Source organism: Thermobia domestica, chromosome 10 (genome assembly GCF_964235325.1).
Source record: "Thermobia domestica chromosome 10, izTheDome1.hap1.1, whole genome shotgun sequence".
NCBI lineage: Eukaryota > Metazoa > Arthropoda > Insecta > Zygentoma > Lepismatidae > Thermobia > Thermobia domestica.
Genome location: NC_137463.1, coordinates 180,756,992 through 180,773,917, shown reverse-complemented (window position 1 = coordinate 180,773,917; position 16,926 = coordinate 180,756,992). Strand labels below are relative to the sequence as shown.

General features: G+C 37.0%; 1 protein-coding gene across 3 annotated transcripts in view; it reads right to left on the bottom strand.

Annotated features, from left to right (window-relative positions):
- Nucleotides 1-16,926, bottom strand: part of LOC145662862 (brefeldin A-inhibited guanine nucleotide-exchange protein 3) — a 266,740-nt gene that overhangs the window by 129,985 nt on the left and 119,829 nt on the right. For all 3 annotated transcript variants that reach the window (XM_081728801.1, XM_081728803.1, XM_081728802.1), the window contains 2 exons: nt 13,989-14,159; nt 10,832-10,955 (listed from right to left, as the gene is read on the bottom strand). In XM_081728801.1, coding sequence (XP_081584927.1) covers nt 10,832-10,955; nt 13,989-14,159 — 295 coding nt within the window. The remainder of the gene's footprint in view (nt 1-10,831; nt 10,956-13,988; nt 14,160-16,926) is intronic.

The window sequence follows — 16,926 nt, the reverse complement described above, 5'->3', positions numbered from 1 at the left end:
AAGGCAGCGAGTAGAGGAACAAACTCAACTGCATTTGGTTACGTATCATATTGTTTTGGTTTCCTGTGAACTACTTTTTAAATAATAGTTGTATTTTGTTTGTAATAAACAAAATAGTTTTAACATACAGTTATTAGAACTAAATAATAATGTTAATTAAAAAGTAGTTCACAAGAAATTAAAAGAACATGATATGTAATCAAATGCAGTTGAGTTCATTCCTCTTCTCGCTGTCTTAACTTAGATTTTAGGGAAATTGTTTTTCTGGCAACACTGTAATTTCTATGGATGGCAACACTGAACATTCTTCAGGTTCATATTTTCTGTTGTAGAATAGCATTACGAGCATTTCATTATCTCCTTTCACTGATGAATAAACAAGCAAAAGAAAAATAGTAAATTTTGTATTTTTTAAGGCAGACAGGCTCTTAATGTGAAAGCCTGTTATCTCTAATAACATATACAGTTTAATTGCGACAAAGGAAGCAGAGGATACAGAGGAATAACATAGTTTTGACGAAGGAGCCCCAAGTGGTGGGGTAAGAGTAAACAACGGTTGCGGCAACAGTGTACAGTCGAATGAAAACATAGAAACGTAGACATAAACACCAAAAACACATTGAACCATAGATATATATATGTACTGGTTACCAATGGCGAAGCGTAATCTCAGAAGTAAGGTAGGCCCGATAAATTAATATTCCCACTTAGCTCCACAACAAATATTTTGAAGCGTAGTTCATATTTTCTTCTGTCTGGGATTTGCATGTGGGATGAGGGGAATTAGACCCTCATTTGCTGTTTTCATTTCCTGCATATTTGAAAATGGGGGGAGAAAAAAGCACGTACATTCTTACTGTTACCTGTCAAATTTTGCCAAATTTGATAAGCGTTTGTTATTTGCATCTCCCACTTTAAATTACGTACAATGCTGCATTTAAGTAACATATCACGTGATAATGACTTCACTAGAAATGTTAATGCTCAGAAGAAACTTTATTTGAATCAACGCAAGACATTTAATATTCTATGCAGTGGCATATTTAAGGGGGCGGCTTCCGGGCTTAAGCAGCCGTTGGCATAGTACTGTAATCCTGTTCTGTAGGCGAGATAGTGTAATGGAAATGGCATATGTTGTAAGAATTGATCTTGTAAGATGGTTTATAAAGCCGTCAACTGCATTGGTTACAAGCCCCAGGTTTGATTCGAAGCCTACTTTAATAATAGGCTCTGGTGATGCACGAGGATGTTTAAAAAAAATCATAGTTCAAATGTGTGAAACCCATGATTTACAGATCATACGTGGCCGGGCAACAAACACGGGCTCGCAAAACTCAAGAATGAAATTTTTAACATTTGGAGAGTGTAGAAAAATTAAGTAAACGCGTATTCCGTGACGAATAAAACAAGATAGAACCACCTTTTGTTGAAATAGCGTGACAGTATTTACGAATACATCATTTTATGTGAATGTTACTGACCTCTTACCACCTCTCCCCGCAAACAAAATGAAGAACTCAGCCAGCAAACCTCTTTAACTCCTTTAAAATCTTCATACAGCCAGCGGACAACAATTAAACATCCGTTTTGTATATAGAACATAACACTGGAATCAGCTGGTTAAATAAATTAAAATATTTCTCAAATGCGGAACCAAAAATTCGAGATCTCCATACTAAAGTGATTTTACAAGATTCTATATATGTAGGATTCCCAAAGTTTCAAACTAAGCAATCGGGAGACTATGAAAATTCACAATGTAGTCATAGTTATGCACTTACTTTTTGCACGTTCAATTTTCAGGAAGTGAGCTAAAGGAATTTGTTACACCGTGAGGTTGCAAGTGAGTAAATGGTTGAGACTGAGGGACACTGACGTCGTGAGGTAGTAGATAAGTACAATTGAAGTGCAGAGAAATTGTGAGGTTTAAGCGTGTCAGATTTGCTAAAAGTGTTCCTATTTATCAAATATGACAACGATTTCTGTGACACCAAGTCAATTCACATAGGAGTTCGATAGGTTATTTCCCGAATTCATAGTAATTTAGAACACTATGCTAATTAAATGTTTTGAAAACACTTGAATCGTTACACTACCAAAATAACATGCTAATGTTATGCAGCAAAGAAACAGCAATATACCCAAAACCACAAAACTCCGCCCAGGACATACACAGGGGGTGGGTACTGGGAATCCGGATCCCTCTAAAATCCCGACTTCTCTGTAAATTTAGTCTAATTTTAGGGTTGATTTTACGAAATCGATTCTAATTTATCCTCATGTGGGATTTTTTGATCCCTCCCCCCCATAAGCTTTGGACCCCTTCCGAAATAAATTCGTGCGTACGTGATTGACTGGCAACTTCACATTGGCTTTAAAATTAACAAAATTAACACAGAAATAGATATTTACGTTAATATTTACAATAATTGTTTCACCGATTTATGATACTTCAACATTTATAAATTAACCCTTTCAGACCTGTATACACGATCGTGTACATTAGATTCGTAGCATTTTATTCACATACTTCAATTATGTTCACAATATTTTGGCACCGGTACCTACGTTTATTGCTGAACTATCTTGGCCTACAGGTACTACATCCAGTGGCCTATTATTCAGCTACAATTGTTTTTTGACATGGCGGAAGCATTGCTGTTTCTTCCGGTAAGCTATTTTTACTTTATTTTGTTGGAATGTCTAAACATTTAGGTCTATTTTCGTAATAATAATTACTGAATTTTGTTCAGAAAATAGCAAATTTTATTGTTACATAGAAACACATTCGCATAGTTTTTCAGAAAATCCTAAAATAAAGGTGTAATTTTTGCTGTTCACGAACGCGTACAAAAGAACTCAAATAATGAACATCGTACCTACGTGAACCATCCTGTATATTTTTCAATCGACTGTCGTCTGCCATGACGTCCGCAGCCCTTGCGACGCCCCTAATTGTCACAGAGATATGAGTCATACCTCATTGGAAAGCTTCAGGGACACAGATTCCAATAAGGTAACTTTTGTGCCCCCTGTACTCAAGACGTAGCCAACCCGTAAATGAAGTAAAATAAATAAATAAATAAATAAATAAATAAATAAATAAATAAATAAATAAATAAATAAAAACATTTTTCAAAGTTTGTGAGGCTATTGCAACACTGTTACTTGTACGCAAGAAGAAGAAAAAGTTCTCACATTTACACTAGACATTGGTGACCATTGTACAGAAAATAAAAAGCCTATAACAACGGAGAAAAACATTCGGAACATCGCACCTACGTGAACCATCCTGTATATTTTTCAATGAACTGTTGGACTGTCGTGTACGCTAATTTTGGCAACCCTTGCGACGTAATTAATTGTCACAGACATAATGAGCCATACTCATTGGAACGCTCAAGGGACAAAATTCCAACAAGGTAACTTTTGTACCCCCGTTGCGTACGACAAATAACAGTGTTCCAATAGCCCCACAAACTTTGGAAAAGTGTATTTTCCCGTTTTTTTTTTATTTTCTTCTTCTTTTAGGGGTTGGGTGCGGGGGGGCACAAAAGTTACCTCGTTGGAATCGGTGTCCCATAAGCTTTCCAACGAGCTATTATATCTCTGTGACAACTAGGGAGAAGTTCCCTATCGCAAATGCTCAGCGGGAGGGGAACTAACACATCCAAATTTTTCCCCAACCCTTCCACTGCGGCACCCCGATATGGATGAAATGCACACCACTGGCAAGTTTCATCCTTCCTGAAGAGATAGACACCTAAATCATATCTCTTTGTTTAATTAGAAGCTAAGTTACGGAAGTTTAAACTGTTGACTCAACCCTGAGCCGTTAGTCCTGAGTAAATCACACTAAAATAATAAGACTATGGCTTTGGATTGATTATTTAAACAAAGAAACACTAACCAAAGCTTAAAAACCACTTTAGTTTAAATTATAATTTGTAACGGTTTCGGAAATCTAACATATCCTTCTTCACACACTATCGACAATAAATGAAAATACAGACATATATATATAGTCATTGTTATGACAAAGTTTAAATTCTTTACCAGTCATATATATAGTCATTGTTATGAAAAAAGTTTAAATTCTTTTAACAGACATATATATAGTCATTGTTATACTTTTTTTTTCTTTCTTCTATTTGCTGAGGCCTTCAGCCAATCCCGTAAGCCTTCTTGTTCACTTCCCAACTAATCACGTTCCGCCATTTTTGGTTCTTATAAGGGCCTTTTTTTTTTTAATTTTCTTCTTGTCTATGCTATCCAAACTTCCTTGCCATAATTCATTAATAAGTAAGCCTCCTGTCCAGTTCATCAGTTTATCTCTTGATACCTTCTTTATCCAATTTACTTCTTTCCACTTCCTTATTATCATTCTTTTTTCCATCTCCAATGCTTCCGTCTTATCCCAAGTAATTCCGTGATTCGTCTCCTTAACACGTTTATATATGGCATTGATATATTTTTTCCTCCTAACATCATCTTCACGTTGTTTTATCCTTTCTTTCATTCTCTTTCCTGTCTCTCCTATATATGACATTTCGCAGTCCTCACACCATACCCTGTAGATGATTCCTTCTTCCTCAACATTAATCTTCTTAGTTCCTTTTCTATTCTTCTTCTTTATTGATCTTAATAAATTTTCTCCACTCTTTCTATAAGTTCTGACCCCTCCTTTCTTCAATAAATTCTTCAGTTTCTCCGTTTCTTCTTCCATACTTTCTGTATCATGCCATTTTCCACTCTCATCCTTTTCATTCTTCTTTCTCCCTCTCTTACTTTTCCTGCGTTCTTCTTCCTTCTCTAACTCCTTCTTGCTGTAACCGTTCTTCTCTAATTGTGTGTAGAATTTCTATATGCTCTCCTTCCTTCCCTCCTCTTCGTCCTCCAGCATTTCTATTCTTCTTATCATATTGGTTATGAAATTTCTCTTTGTTATGAGAGGAGCGACATGGATAGGAGTACAAAGAGAAATTTCATAACAAATATAAGAATAGAAATGCTGGAGGACAAAGAGGAAGGAAGGAAGGAGAGCATACAGAAACTCGCGCGCTCGAATCTCAAACTTGGGAAAACTGAATCATTTTTCAGAGTGGTTTAATGACTTAAAAAATGTAATTCTTTAGACGGTAACAAGGGGTGCAAACGTTCTACTACAATATACACAGGGGATGGACAAAAAATATGGGAACACCTGGTCTAAAAGAGGTAGCCATTTCAAACGCGATTTGCGTCTTAATGGTAGGTGTCGCCTTGGTCACCGGCATATCATGCGAGGTATACAACCTGGCTAATTGAACAGATGGGCCGGTTACAGTTCAGCGACCAATCCCCACACGTTATCGTGAATCACGTCTGAGCTGACACAATTTCAAAGAGGGCAAATTGAGGGTACGAGTATGGTGGGAACGTCTGTGACAAAAATATCGGGAATGTTCGGTGTATCAAGAGGCACAGTGTCAAAGATCATGACTGCCTACGAGCGTTCCGGAAAAACCGCATCTGCGAAGCACCAGCGTGGACTCAAGTGGTGCTGCGTGACCGAGACAGACGCACATTGGGTGGGATTGTGACCAAGCAGAAGACCATCACGGCGCCAAAAGTCACAGCTGAGCTGAATATAGTGCTTACAAAATTTGTTAGGATCAAAACAGTAAGAGAACTTCACAAGCAGGATATTTATGGCAGATCTGCAATTCCCAAACCACTCGTGACTGTTGACCATGCTGCTATACGGGGACAGTGGTGCAACTTCCATAAGAAATGGACAATGGAGCAGTGGAAGACTGTCATCTGGTCGGATGAGTCTTTCGTTACTTTGCTTCCAACTGCTGACCGAGCTTACGTATGGAGAACGCCTGCACAAGCATACGACACAGATTGACTGACTTACCAAGAGTGAAGATGGCGGTGGTTCAGTTATGATTTGGGTAACCATATCCTGGTATTCTTCCGGACGCATCATCACCCTGCATGCACATATCACTGTCAAGGACTACGTAACCATTTTGTGTGACCAGCTGCATCCCATGGTGCAAACTTTGTTTCCAGATGGTAGTGCCGTGTTTTAAGATGAAAGAGCACCTGTTCATACAGCTCACATCGTCCAGGACTGGTTTGATGAGCACAACGATGAAGTGTCACACCTGCCATGGCCTTCACAATCGCCAGATTCCAATATCATTGAGCTCTTATGGTCAGTTTTGGAGACCAAGATACGAGCCCGCTACCCACCACCGTTGTCTCTACAAAAACTTGCAGCTGCTTTGGCGGAAGAATGGTACAACATCCCATTGACAACCACACAAGACTTGTATTTCTCCATTCCCTGTTTACTGCAGGCCGTTCTGCGTGCCAAAGGTGATCATGCTCGCTATTAATAAAGATAATGTGCAATTTTGCAGGTGTTTCCATATTTTTGTCCATCCCTGTATATCCTGATATTATTCTTCTTAATAACGATATAAATCGGCCCAAACTCGTATGCTTTCGTGCTTGCACTGGAGCAAAATTTTTCTTCTTTTAGATACAATCATGGAGAAAACAGATGTATGCAGAACACATAAAACAATAGCAAAATTTTTTAAAGCTTAGCATGCAATGTCTATTATGATTAAGAATGATACACCGAACATTCGCGCTACTTTTGTCACAGACGCTCCCACCATACTCGCACTCTCAATTTGTGAATTTATTTGACACTAATCGCTTAGCCTTGTTATCTGTCTGAAATAGAAATTTCTTTTTCATTAAACCAAAAAAAGATATATCAAAAGTTATGCTGTATTTCAATTCAGTTTAAAATGTGTTAGAAGAAATGTCCTATATTTCTGAATTGATTCAGTATGGCAAATTAGTCACCTGAAGCTTTTATTATTAATAGTTTTTAAAGCGAGGATTAGACTTTTATATTAATTTTTGCATTTTGAGCCACGTTTACCAGTATCATAATTAAGTCGACTTTTTAATGTTTTGTTTAGTTGATTTGAAGTTTAACGTTCCTTTTAAGCACCCAACATAAGTGAGATGTGGACGCAAAGATAATTGAGGCGAAGGATGTCAAATCTCGTGAGATATCACCATGAATCATGTCCGGTCTCTCGATTCGAATGCGTGTACGTTAATTCGACGCCCAAAGGAAAGAACCCAAGGGAAAGTCATATTAATACTTGAGGTAGCAAACAATTTGTCATTTAACTGAAATGTAAAGAGAGTACTTATTTTTATTAATCCAGATTCTTTCTAGCAATTCTGAAGATGTCATATTTTATTAAGATTGAAAACTATATTTTGTAAAGGAGAACAGTAGCTATAGGCTAATACTCCTTATAATATATGAAAAGCAAAGCAACTCTACAAGGTAACCGAACAAGTTCTTGCAGTTCTAGAGCAGTGCTAAACACAGCAATACAGTGGACGGTACACGTGCCTTTAATCTCCATCATTATCCAAGACCTTTTGCAAACGTTCCTGCAGCTGCACAATGTCCTGGTGATTTATCACGGTTTTGCATGCAAACAACGATGTGAGTGCGTTCCGCAGGTCTCCCTCATTTGCGAAGGATTTCCCACGGAGGTGGTTGTCGAGGGAATGAAACAGGTGGTAATCTGTTGCCGTAAGATCCAGTGAATGTGGTGCACGGCACAGTGTATTCCACCCAAGTTGCTGAAGGGTCTACCGGCTCCTCTTAGCCACATGTGGCTTGGCATTGTCGTGCAGGAACAGCATATCCTTGCGATTTACCAATGCTAGCTCTTTCTGCCGCAATGCACAATACACCCTTTGCAACTGTTGAGAGTAGAGGTCAGTAGTGATGGTCTGACCTGGTAAGGAGCTCGTAATTCACCACTTGCTGACAATTCCACCACACATAAAGCATCCTTTCGTGGGTGAAGAGGTGGACTTGAGGTATGAGGAAGAGGATCATGTGACGGCAACCACTGTCTGGTAGGCTTGGGAGTATCATAGAGGACTCACTTTTCGTGACCCGTGAGCAAGTGTCGTGTTCAGGTGACGAGTGAGCAAGGACGAACAGGTTAACACTCGTTGTTCCTTATTGGCTACCAACAATGTGTGGGGTACCCATTTTCTTTACTTGTATGACTTCCCTATTCTATGTATGTGCAGTCTGACTGTTTCGAAGGAAACATGGAACCTATCTGCAAGTTCATCACACGTTAGACCACTGTCCTCCTCGATAGCTGCTTTCAGGGTCTCGTCATCCAACACATGTGGTCGTCCACTATAAGTTTATCCAAACGGAATTTCTGAAACCTATGGCTGGCAGTGCATTGCTTCACGGCGTTCTTCCCAAATGCCTGGCATATGTAACGACTTGATGCGGCAGTTGACAGGCCCACTTTAAGTCACACGCGAAGAACCTGCTTCAATACCTCCATTCGTCACTGGACACGCCTTGACTGCTGTTTTTGCACAACGTACCTGTATTACTGAAGGTCAATAGTCAGAATAATTCCCGATCGCTTGGCAGGGACGTGCGTCATTTCGTTTGATCTGAGAACGTAAAAAAGGCACGAATTTTTTTGGTTGCCTTGTACAGTCCTGGTGACAGAAACCTAGATGGCCCATTAAAAACTCCCATGAAACTACCTCTTGGAGAATTTGCTATAAGTGAAATGTTAAACCTCGCCTCAATAACGAGATTATGTTTGCCCGACGCAAGCCATTCTAATTTCTGTTTTATCTTCTTCTGCCTTCATTTTGCATACCTGTAATATTTGGACCTTGACCGTATTTCTGATCGAAATATGCTTTTCATGTCTGTAAAGCTTCTGGATGTTTATACTTAAATAATAATAAACCATAATAACAATAAAAGGTTTCAAACGTGCACATATTGATCGATCGGGTTGGAGTTTAACTTCCTCTTTCAGCGCAGACGGAACCTACAGAGAGAATACCAACTAGCAATATATAACCAATAAATAACTATTATAACAATTATGATTTCAAAAAATAGATTATAACATAATAATTGTAAATATCTGCTTTGTAGTTTCTTGAATCTATAGGACAGCAATCAAATAAATCCTTTAACCAAAGTCTTGAGGCATTTGGTCTCAATCATCTGCGAGTTCGATAGCCTTGTTTTCTCCCTAAGGGAAAACTGCTAGCAGGCAATTCACCCCGATTACCCCGTTGGTAAGAAACGAACCTCTTTGCAAATTTACTAGTCAGACACCCATAAAACATAGAACATCGTTGTCAAACGTTTCGAGGGCAATTCACTGCTCTGATTGAATACGCTAATATAAGTGTAACTGAAGCTGTTGAACAACTTGGTGTTACCCACACTACAGCATACACTTCATGAAGGAAGTATAGAGAAACAGGTAACGTGGCTCCTAAAGCCGGCACCAACCCTCAAAAGGTCTCAACCCAGGTTGAACATCACCCTTGATTAATATCAGATGCCAAAACCCTTTCATGATTTTCTGACATTTATTGTTGGCATCTCGTTTCCCTGGTTCCTTTTGTACTGCTCGACGACACCTGAAAGATGCCGGTCTTCAGGCGTATCGAGCTGTACGTAAGGAGTAGTTGGCAGACATCCATAAAGTTGACCATTTATAAAGGACCCCTTCCGCCACCCCCCTCCCCTAAAAAAAAGAATAGTAGAGAAAACCGTAACTGGTTGTGACAAAACCAAGATAATTTCCTTTGCAGACTCGATTTTACTATTTTCAACAAAAAATTGTCCCCTAAAAAAATATCATGGGCACAACTTGTGTCCTAAAACCTGAATGTGAGCACCCCAGATTACTAACTAACTCTATGGCTTAGGGAACCCGGAGGTTCAATGCTGCGTTCACAAAAGTTCTCCATTGACTTCTATCCTTAGCCAACTGGATCCAGTTTCTACCTATCTCTGCGAGATCCATCTTAATATTGTTCTTCCATCTGTGCTTAGTCTTCCTAATGGTCGTTTTCCAGTCAAGACTTTGAAAGTGTTTCTACTTTCTTCCATCCTAGCTACACGACCTGCCCACCTAAGCCTCCTAGATTTGATGCCCCTAACAATGTTTGGTAAACCATATAAATTATGTTCCTCGTTATGAAGTTTCCGTCATCCCCCATTCCAGTTCCTCTTGGGTCCGAATATTCGTCTCAGGATCTTGTTCTCAAATACTTTCAGTCTATGTTCTTCTCTCAGGGTAAGCGACCATGTTTCGCAATCATATAGAACAACAGGCATGATTATCGTTTTATATATTTTAAGCTTCAAATTCCTCGACAGAATTCGCGACGACAAGATTTTGAACTGAGTAATAACACGAATTCCCTGCTTTTAGTCGACATTTAATTTCTTCGTGAATATGATTTTCCTTCGTTAATATTGATCCTAGATATATGAAAGTATCCACTTTATCAAAAGTATTATTTAATATTTAAACGCATCCATAATTTGCTGTATTACGGTCCCGATGCACTTCCATGTATTTAGTTTTTTCCACATTTCTTCCAAAACCCATGTCCCTGAAGCGTTTAATAAGATCTCTGCATTTTTTTCTATTGTTCTCCTGTCATCTCCTATTAAATTTACATCATCAGCATATGACATAACCTGATGAATACCGTTCAACTCTAAGCTCTGGTTACTATCTTTGATTTTCCTTATAGCGTATTCCAAAACAAAGCTGAATAATAATGGCGACAACGCATCTCCTTGTTTCAGGCCATTTTCGACGGGAAAGCTCGTGGACAAAAATTTTCCTACCCGGACATTACTTTACTATCCCAATTACACATAAAAAAGAAAAAAAAATCCTTGTCGCTATAAAAATGAACACAAGCACTCTACCTTATGCAGGCGCAACCCAATCTGGCGATACTCTCAGTAGACTGCACAACACACTCGATCATCACCAGAAGAAGCTGCTTGATCATCAATGTCGAGCTTTTGGAATTTCTGTATTCGTCTTTGTCTAGAAAAAATAAATAAATAAGTAAACAGTAAATTAAAAAACAGATATAATAGCTTACTGTCTAGTTAATTCTATTGCTTAGGAACTATTTTTGAAGCTCCTTTGATTCCACCCAACTCACTTCTGTTACTTTCGAACTTGTAATTTAGAATTAGTTGGTTTTTGCTGATGCTTCATCAATTAACTTAGTACATTACGAGGTCAACTGATTAAACCCATACTTGTAGGATTTCCAACACAACCACAAGCTGACATTCCCAACTAGCTCCACTTTACCCCAGAAATGTCTATGTGTTATAACAAGGTCGTAACCCACAAATAGTCAATGTGTGTAATCAATTATTGGCAAATTCACCAGATAATATTTCCGAAAAAAGTCTGTAATAGAAGATCCTTTCGGAAATTTGCAAGCATTAAGCAATAGCTACAACTCAAACAGATGACAGAATTGATGGTAGATGGTACAACTCAATCACATGGCGTACAGAGAGGATAGCAAAGAAAAATATTTCTTGTATTATTATTATTATTTATCCTACATATTCTACATTCTGTGTTGCCTTCCATTTTAATTTATTACTGATTTTTTTTATTTTATTTATTTATTTATTTATTTATTTCTGTCAACTTCTTTTTATTTTTTTGTTTTACAATATATTCAATTTTTCTCTTTAATGATTATTACTTCGCTCTCCCTCATTTTTACCGATCTACCTATTCCATTAATTTTATCTTCCTCCACTAAACTCCATCTATTTTGAGTTTGATAGTATCATTAGTTTGATGCAAAAGTTTGGCCCATTTCTGTGCCAACATTTGCTTTCTTAAATGTAAGATCTAATCAAGTATGTATGTCCCGTTCTATTCAATGATCTTTCTCCATCTCCGGTAGCTGCGTAATCCCACGCTCATAGAAGCTCTGAGGTTTCAGGCGAAAGATGTGATCCAGGTGATTTTTCACGCCTTCTAAGAAAATAAGACTTTTATCATTTAAGCTGTTAAGCAATCGAAATAAACGGTAGTAGGAAGGTGCAAGGTAGCAGAAATACGGTGAGTGGACCAAAACATCCTAGTCAAGCTGTAACAACTTGTGTTGGTTGGCCAAAGACACGCGTGGTCTAGCACTGTCATGATGGAACACAACTCTCCTTCTGTTGGCTAATTCAGGACATTTCTGGTACATTTGTCGCTTTAATTCACGGAGTTGTGAATATTATTTCTCTGAATTAATGGTCTGGGTTTCAGGTAACAGCTCATAATAAACTATGCCCTTCCAGTCCCATTAAATGCTTAACATAACCTTCTTCACATGTAAACTGGCTTTTTACTAGTTGACAGGCATCCCCGCGCTTATACCAACATTTCTTAACGTCTAACACTATTATAAACAATCTACTTTACATCATCTGTAACCAATCGTTTTAAAAATGAATCAATTTTGATCTGTTTCAATCGAGACTGTCAAACTTTCCGTTAACTCATGCCGCACCCATATATCGACTTTGCTAATCATTCTAAGTTGATGTAATCGCCTTAACATTATTGACTAAGCTGAGTCCAAAAATTTCTACGATCTCTTGAGTTGTTCTATGCCAAATGTGATGCATCACAAACATTAAAATTGTTTTCACGAAACTTTCCGAACCACTTACGACACGTAGAATCATCGAAGGCACCCTCACTATATACAGCAGATATCTTCTTTTGTGTCTGCGATTTATTCTTACCTTTTCGGAAATAAAAAAAGTATGATATGTAGAAAGCGCTCCTTATTTTTTTTCGTCACTGTTCATGCTGCATGAAAGATAAACAAAACAACCAAATCACGCAATTTTTTCCCCCGTGTACTCACGGAAGTTCCTTTCGTTACAACAACAGAAGTAGTAAACACTTCAGATTTGCGCTTCAATAGTCATCTAGAGCCAAAACAGGGAAAAACTTTTACATCAAACAACTGTATGTGATCACGTGATCCTACATTCTAATATAGTGTCCACCTGCAAGCTACATAGTTTTTCCCGTTGCAATATTTAGATAGTCCTGAAATATATTTCATTATGCAGCGTGGTTCACTGATACTTGATTGCATCCAGCATTGGATGGGAGTAGAGTTTCCATTTGAGCACCGAAGCTATATGACACGTGGACCTACAGTTTAACATCAGATCCAAAACACATGAGCTCCCACCGGTAATCGAATCTGGTTTCCCGCATACACTAACCATATAGCCACGAGGTAGTTCATCTCTTACCTAATTTTGTTCCTTCCGACTACTATTCTTTTTACTCTGAACCATTTTACAAAGACGAATCAGTGGCGGAGTTAGGAGGTAGTTTCATGTCTTTTTGACACAGTATTAAAATGGTATTTTGCTTTAATTTATGATAACTGATGATTCCATAATTGATAATGATGAATAGACCCTACTTATTAGTTACTTTCTTACAGTTACGCTCAAAAAGAAATTATTAAAAAACATTGCTTTTCCTTTTATCTACACTCTCTACATCCATAAGCAGAGGTTTTCACACACAAGCTTGAAAAAAAGGTTTTAAAAATACGAAGAATAGGCACGTCTTCAAATATACTACTATTACGAATAAATCAAGGTATTTGAGGTTTTAACAACGGTATTCTAAAAAATAATTATCCCTTCAGTTACTTGAAATGATCTATAATCGTTATGAAAGTTTAAAACAATACTTAATATGTGCATATGATTCCTGGTATTCTACCTATGGATAGAGCTTTTAAGAGAGACTTTTTCCCGTTGTTTTCAAACAACAAAGGATGTGAAACCAAAGACATCATAATTTCTGAAAACCAAAGTAGTTTACGGCGGTTTAACAGAAACTGTTTAGAAGGAATCGATAAATGAAATAATCCAGTGTAATGACACGAAAAAGAATGAATAAAAGAAAGAAAATGCCTATACATGGAACAACCAATTTTAACACACTCAAAAAGAACAGATAAAATAGTCCGTTTTTTCTGACGAACATTGATATTATATATATTAAACAGTAACTTACCCTTCAAAAACGTCAGGTATTCAACGACAAGGTCTGTAGTAAGTCCACAGCACTGCTTAAAGTTTGGAGCGAAGTTGTCCCAGCCGCGAGAAATACGACTTGTTTTTCGAAGCCAGCTCTGTACCATTGGCAGCAACAGGTGATTTACGCAGTACATAGCAAAATCTGGACCTAGAAGTACATAAAAGACATATTCTTTGAATATGATTCAGAAAAATAATTATTTTTAAGATATTATATTAAATAGATACGTTACAAGGGAAAAGGAAAAGAAAAATACATAAATAAGAAGACTTTTATCCCTTCTGAAAAGATTACATCAATCAGAAAGACCGATAGTGTTTAGGACATTACTTTTTAAACAACTACAAAGATTATGTAAAATTTTCGTTACATAGTTGGTGGGAATAAAAATGGAAAACAAGTGGCTTGTGTGTAATTCAAAGTATATTTTAATGTATGTCACATGCGATCCATGAACAGTTGGATCTCAGCACATAGGTTTACAGCTCACTCACTACATTATGTTAGTTAGACTCGAAAAGAGTAAAATCAATTCGTTTACTACACCTTTCTCAAGGTTTTATCTACTTGTACTAGTAAAATGTCAAACATGTGTTAACACTAGAAATATGATTCAACTTTTCGTTTCAAACGTTTGCACTTAAATTTGTAAATTTAAACACACATTAACGATACGTTATATATATATATATATATATAAATGAACTGACATCAAAGGGTACTTCCGATTGACGTGGAAAGTTTAAATTTAGCTTTGGGGATCGTAGCTTTACGGAACTAGCCGACAGAAAAATTGCCAAAAGTGAGTATTTTTATTTTTTAGGGGATTTAAAGGGGAGATGAAGAAACTCTCCATGTTATTTGAATGGGCCTTTTTTTTAACATATAATCTCATATTTTAGGTACTTGGAATCGGAATTCAAACTTGAAATTCGGAATGCTTGTACGTTATCGTTACCTTAGTAAATCAGTAAAAATAAAAATTTCCAACTTTATAGTAGTTTTATGGGGAACCGAAATATCTTTCCCATGTTATTTATATAGGACGTCTTTTACACTCCAAAATGTTTAGGCACTTCCAGCAGAATTAGAATGATGAAATTTGGCATGATTGTAGCCTTCCGAGACTAATCTACAGGAAAATTGCCAACAGTGAATATTTTTATTTTTAAGGGGTCTCAAGGCGGATGAAGTAATCCCCATGTTATTTAAATATGCGTTTTCCTGGGATACAGAATCTTATCTTTTAAATAGTTGAAATAGGAAAAGAAACTAAATTAGGTAGAATTGTGAGTTTAAAAGGTGTGAGGCCATAGGCCGAGCAAAGGCGGGAGTGTGGACGCGAAGCCCTCAGCTGGGCAAATTCAGGAAATATGAAGAGCAAATGCACGAAATTCACTGTTGATGCAAAGGTTGATGCGTAACAGATGCGAGGTCGTAGGCCGAGTAAACGCGGGGACATGGAGACGAAACTCCCAGTTAGCCAAAGCTAGTATACTGTATAAAAAGTAACATATCTTGTAATTTTGTTATTGGTTTAGTTCTTTGTAATATTTTTGTTCAGGTATTCTTGTGAGGCCGGGTGTGACACATGATCATCTTCATTAGAAATGAGAACGTTTCGTTTAGTTCGGAAGATATTTCTTCGGAGGCAGTCTTGATTGCCCATTTGAGTGATATTGTTTGCTTCGGTTTTGCTACTAACATCAAGATAAACCAACAACAAAATTTCCAAACGTTTTAATTAAATCACTGAGTTGATTGATGACGATTATGGAAAAATATATCAACAATTATGAGAAAAGAATATTTAACATTAGGAAAAAGAAAAAAAAAGAGAGAGAATTGTTGCAACAATATTCCTCTCCATAGCAACATTTCATTAATTTTTTTTCTATTTTCTTAATTGTTCACATAGAACACTTTCTTCAAAATTTCCTTATTCCTTCATCTTCACCATTTCTCTACACACACATTAGCATCCTCTATTTCACCTTCTCTTTTTATTTTTAATAACAAATTCTTTGGTAGAGTATCGCAGCAAAACGTTTGGGACTGAAAGAATACCATGGGGTTTGCGTCGTGAAATGCCAAGGAATTTGTTAGAATTCTTCCCACCCTTCATCATCATCCACTAGCAAGTTACTTGATAAAGTATCGCAGCAAAACCTTTGGCATTAAAGGAATTCCAAAGGGTTTGCTAAGTGAAATATCAAGGAATTTGCTAGAATCTGGTTCTCCGGCGTACGACTGTATGGTGCATATAATCTTACGTCCCTCTCCAGTCAAAAGTAGGCCCTCACAGACGGTGGAGACCTTGACGAGGTTATGGGGCTTTCAACCTACATCTGCTTGCAACTACCTTCTAAATTTGTTTCGAACAATAAATAATAATTTGTCGTTTTCTTTTCAGGTGCACAAGATGTCTAGAGACGTTGTAGACAAACTTATATTCAAAAGTAGAAGTATATACTAACTTGGAAGTTAGGAGATGAAATCAAAATTTCCTGAGAAGTGTTCTGAACAAGGCAAATATGCTAATATCTACTCCAGATTTTTGAAAGAAACAGAATATTAAAAATCAACCCAGAAACACAAACCAGAAGAAGACAATGACTTATTCAAAGCATTCAAAAGCTAATCCAATATATTTATTTAGAAGGTCTCCTCCAATGTTTTCAAGGTCTCACTTTCGGAATGGAGAAAAACTTAACTTTAGACATTCTCTTTACACATTAAAAGAGTAGTCCGAAAGTGTGGCGATACATAAATTTAAAATAATAATAATAATAATAATAATAATAATAATAATAATAATAATAATAATAATAATAATAATAATAATAATAATAATAATAAAGAAACGCAATTGAGTAAATCTGACAGTAGATGGGACATGCATCAAAGATTTCCC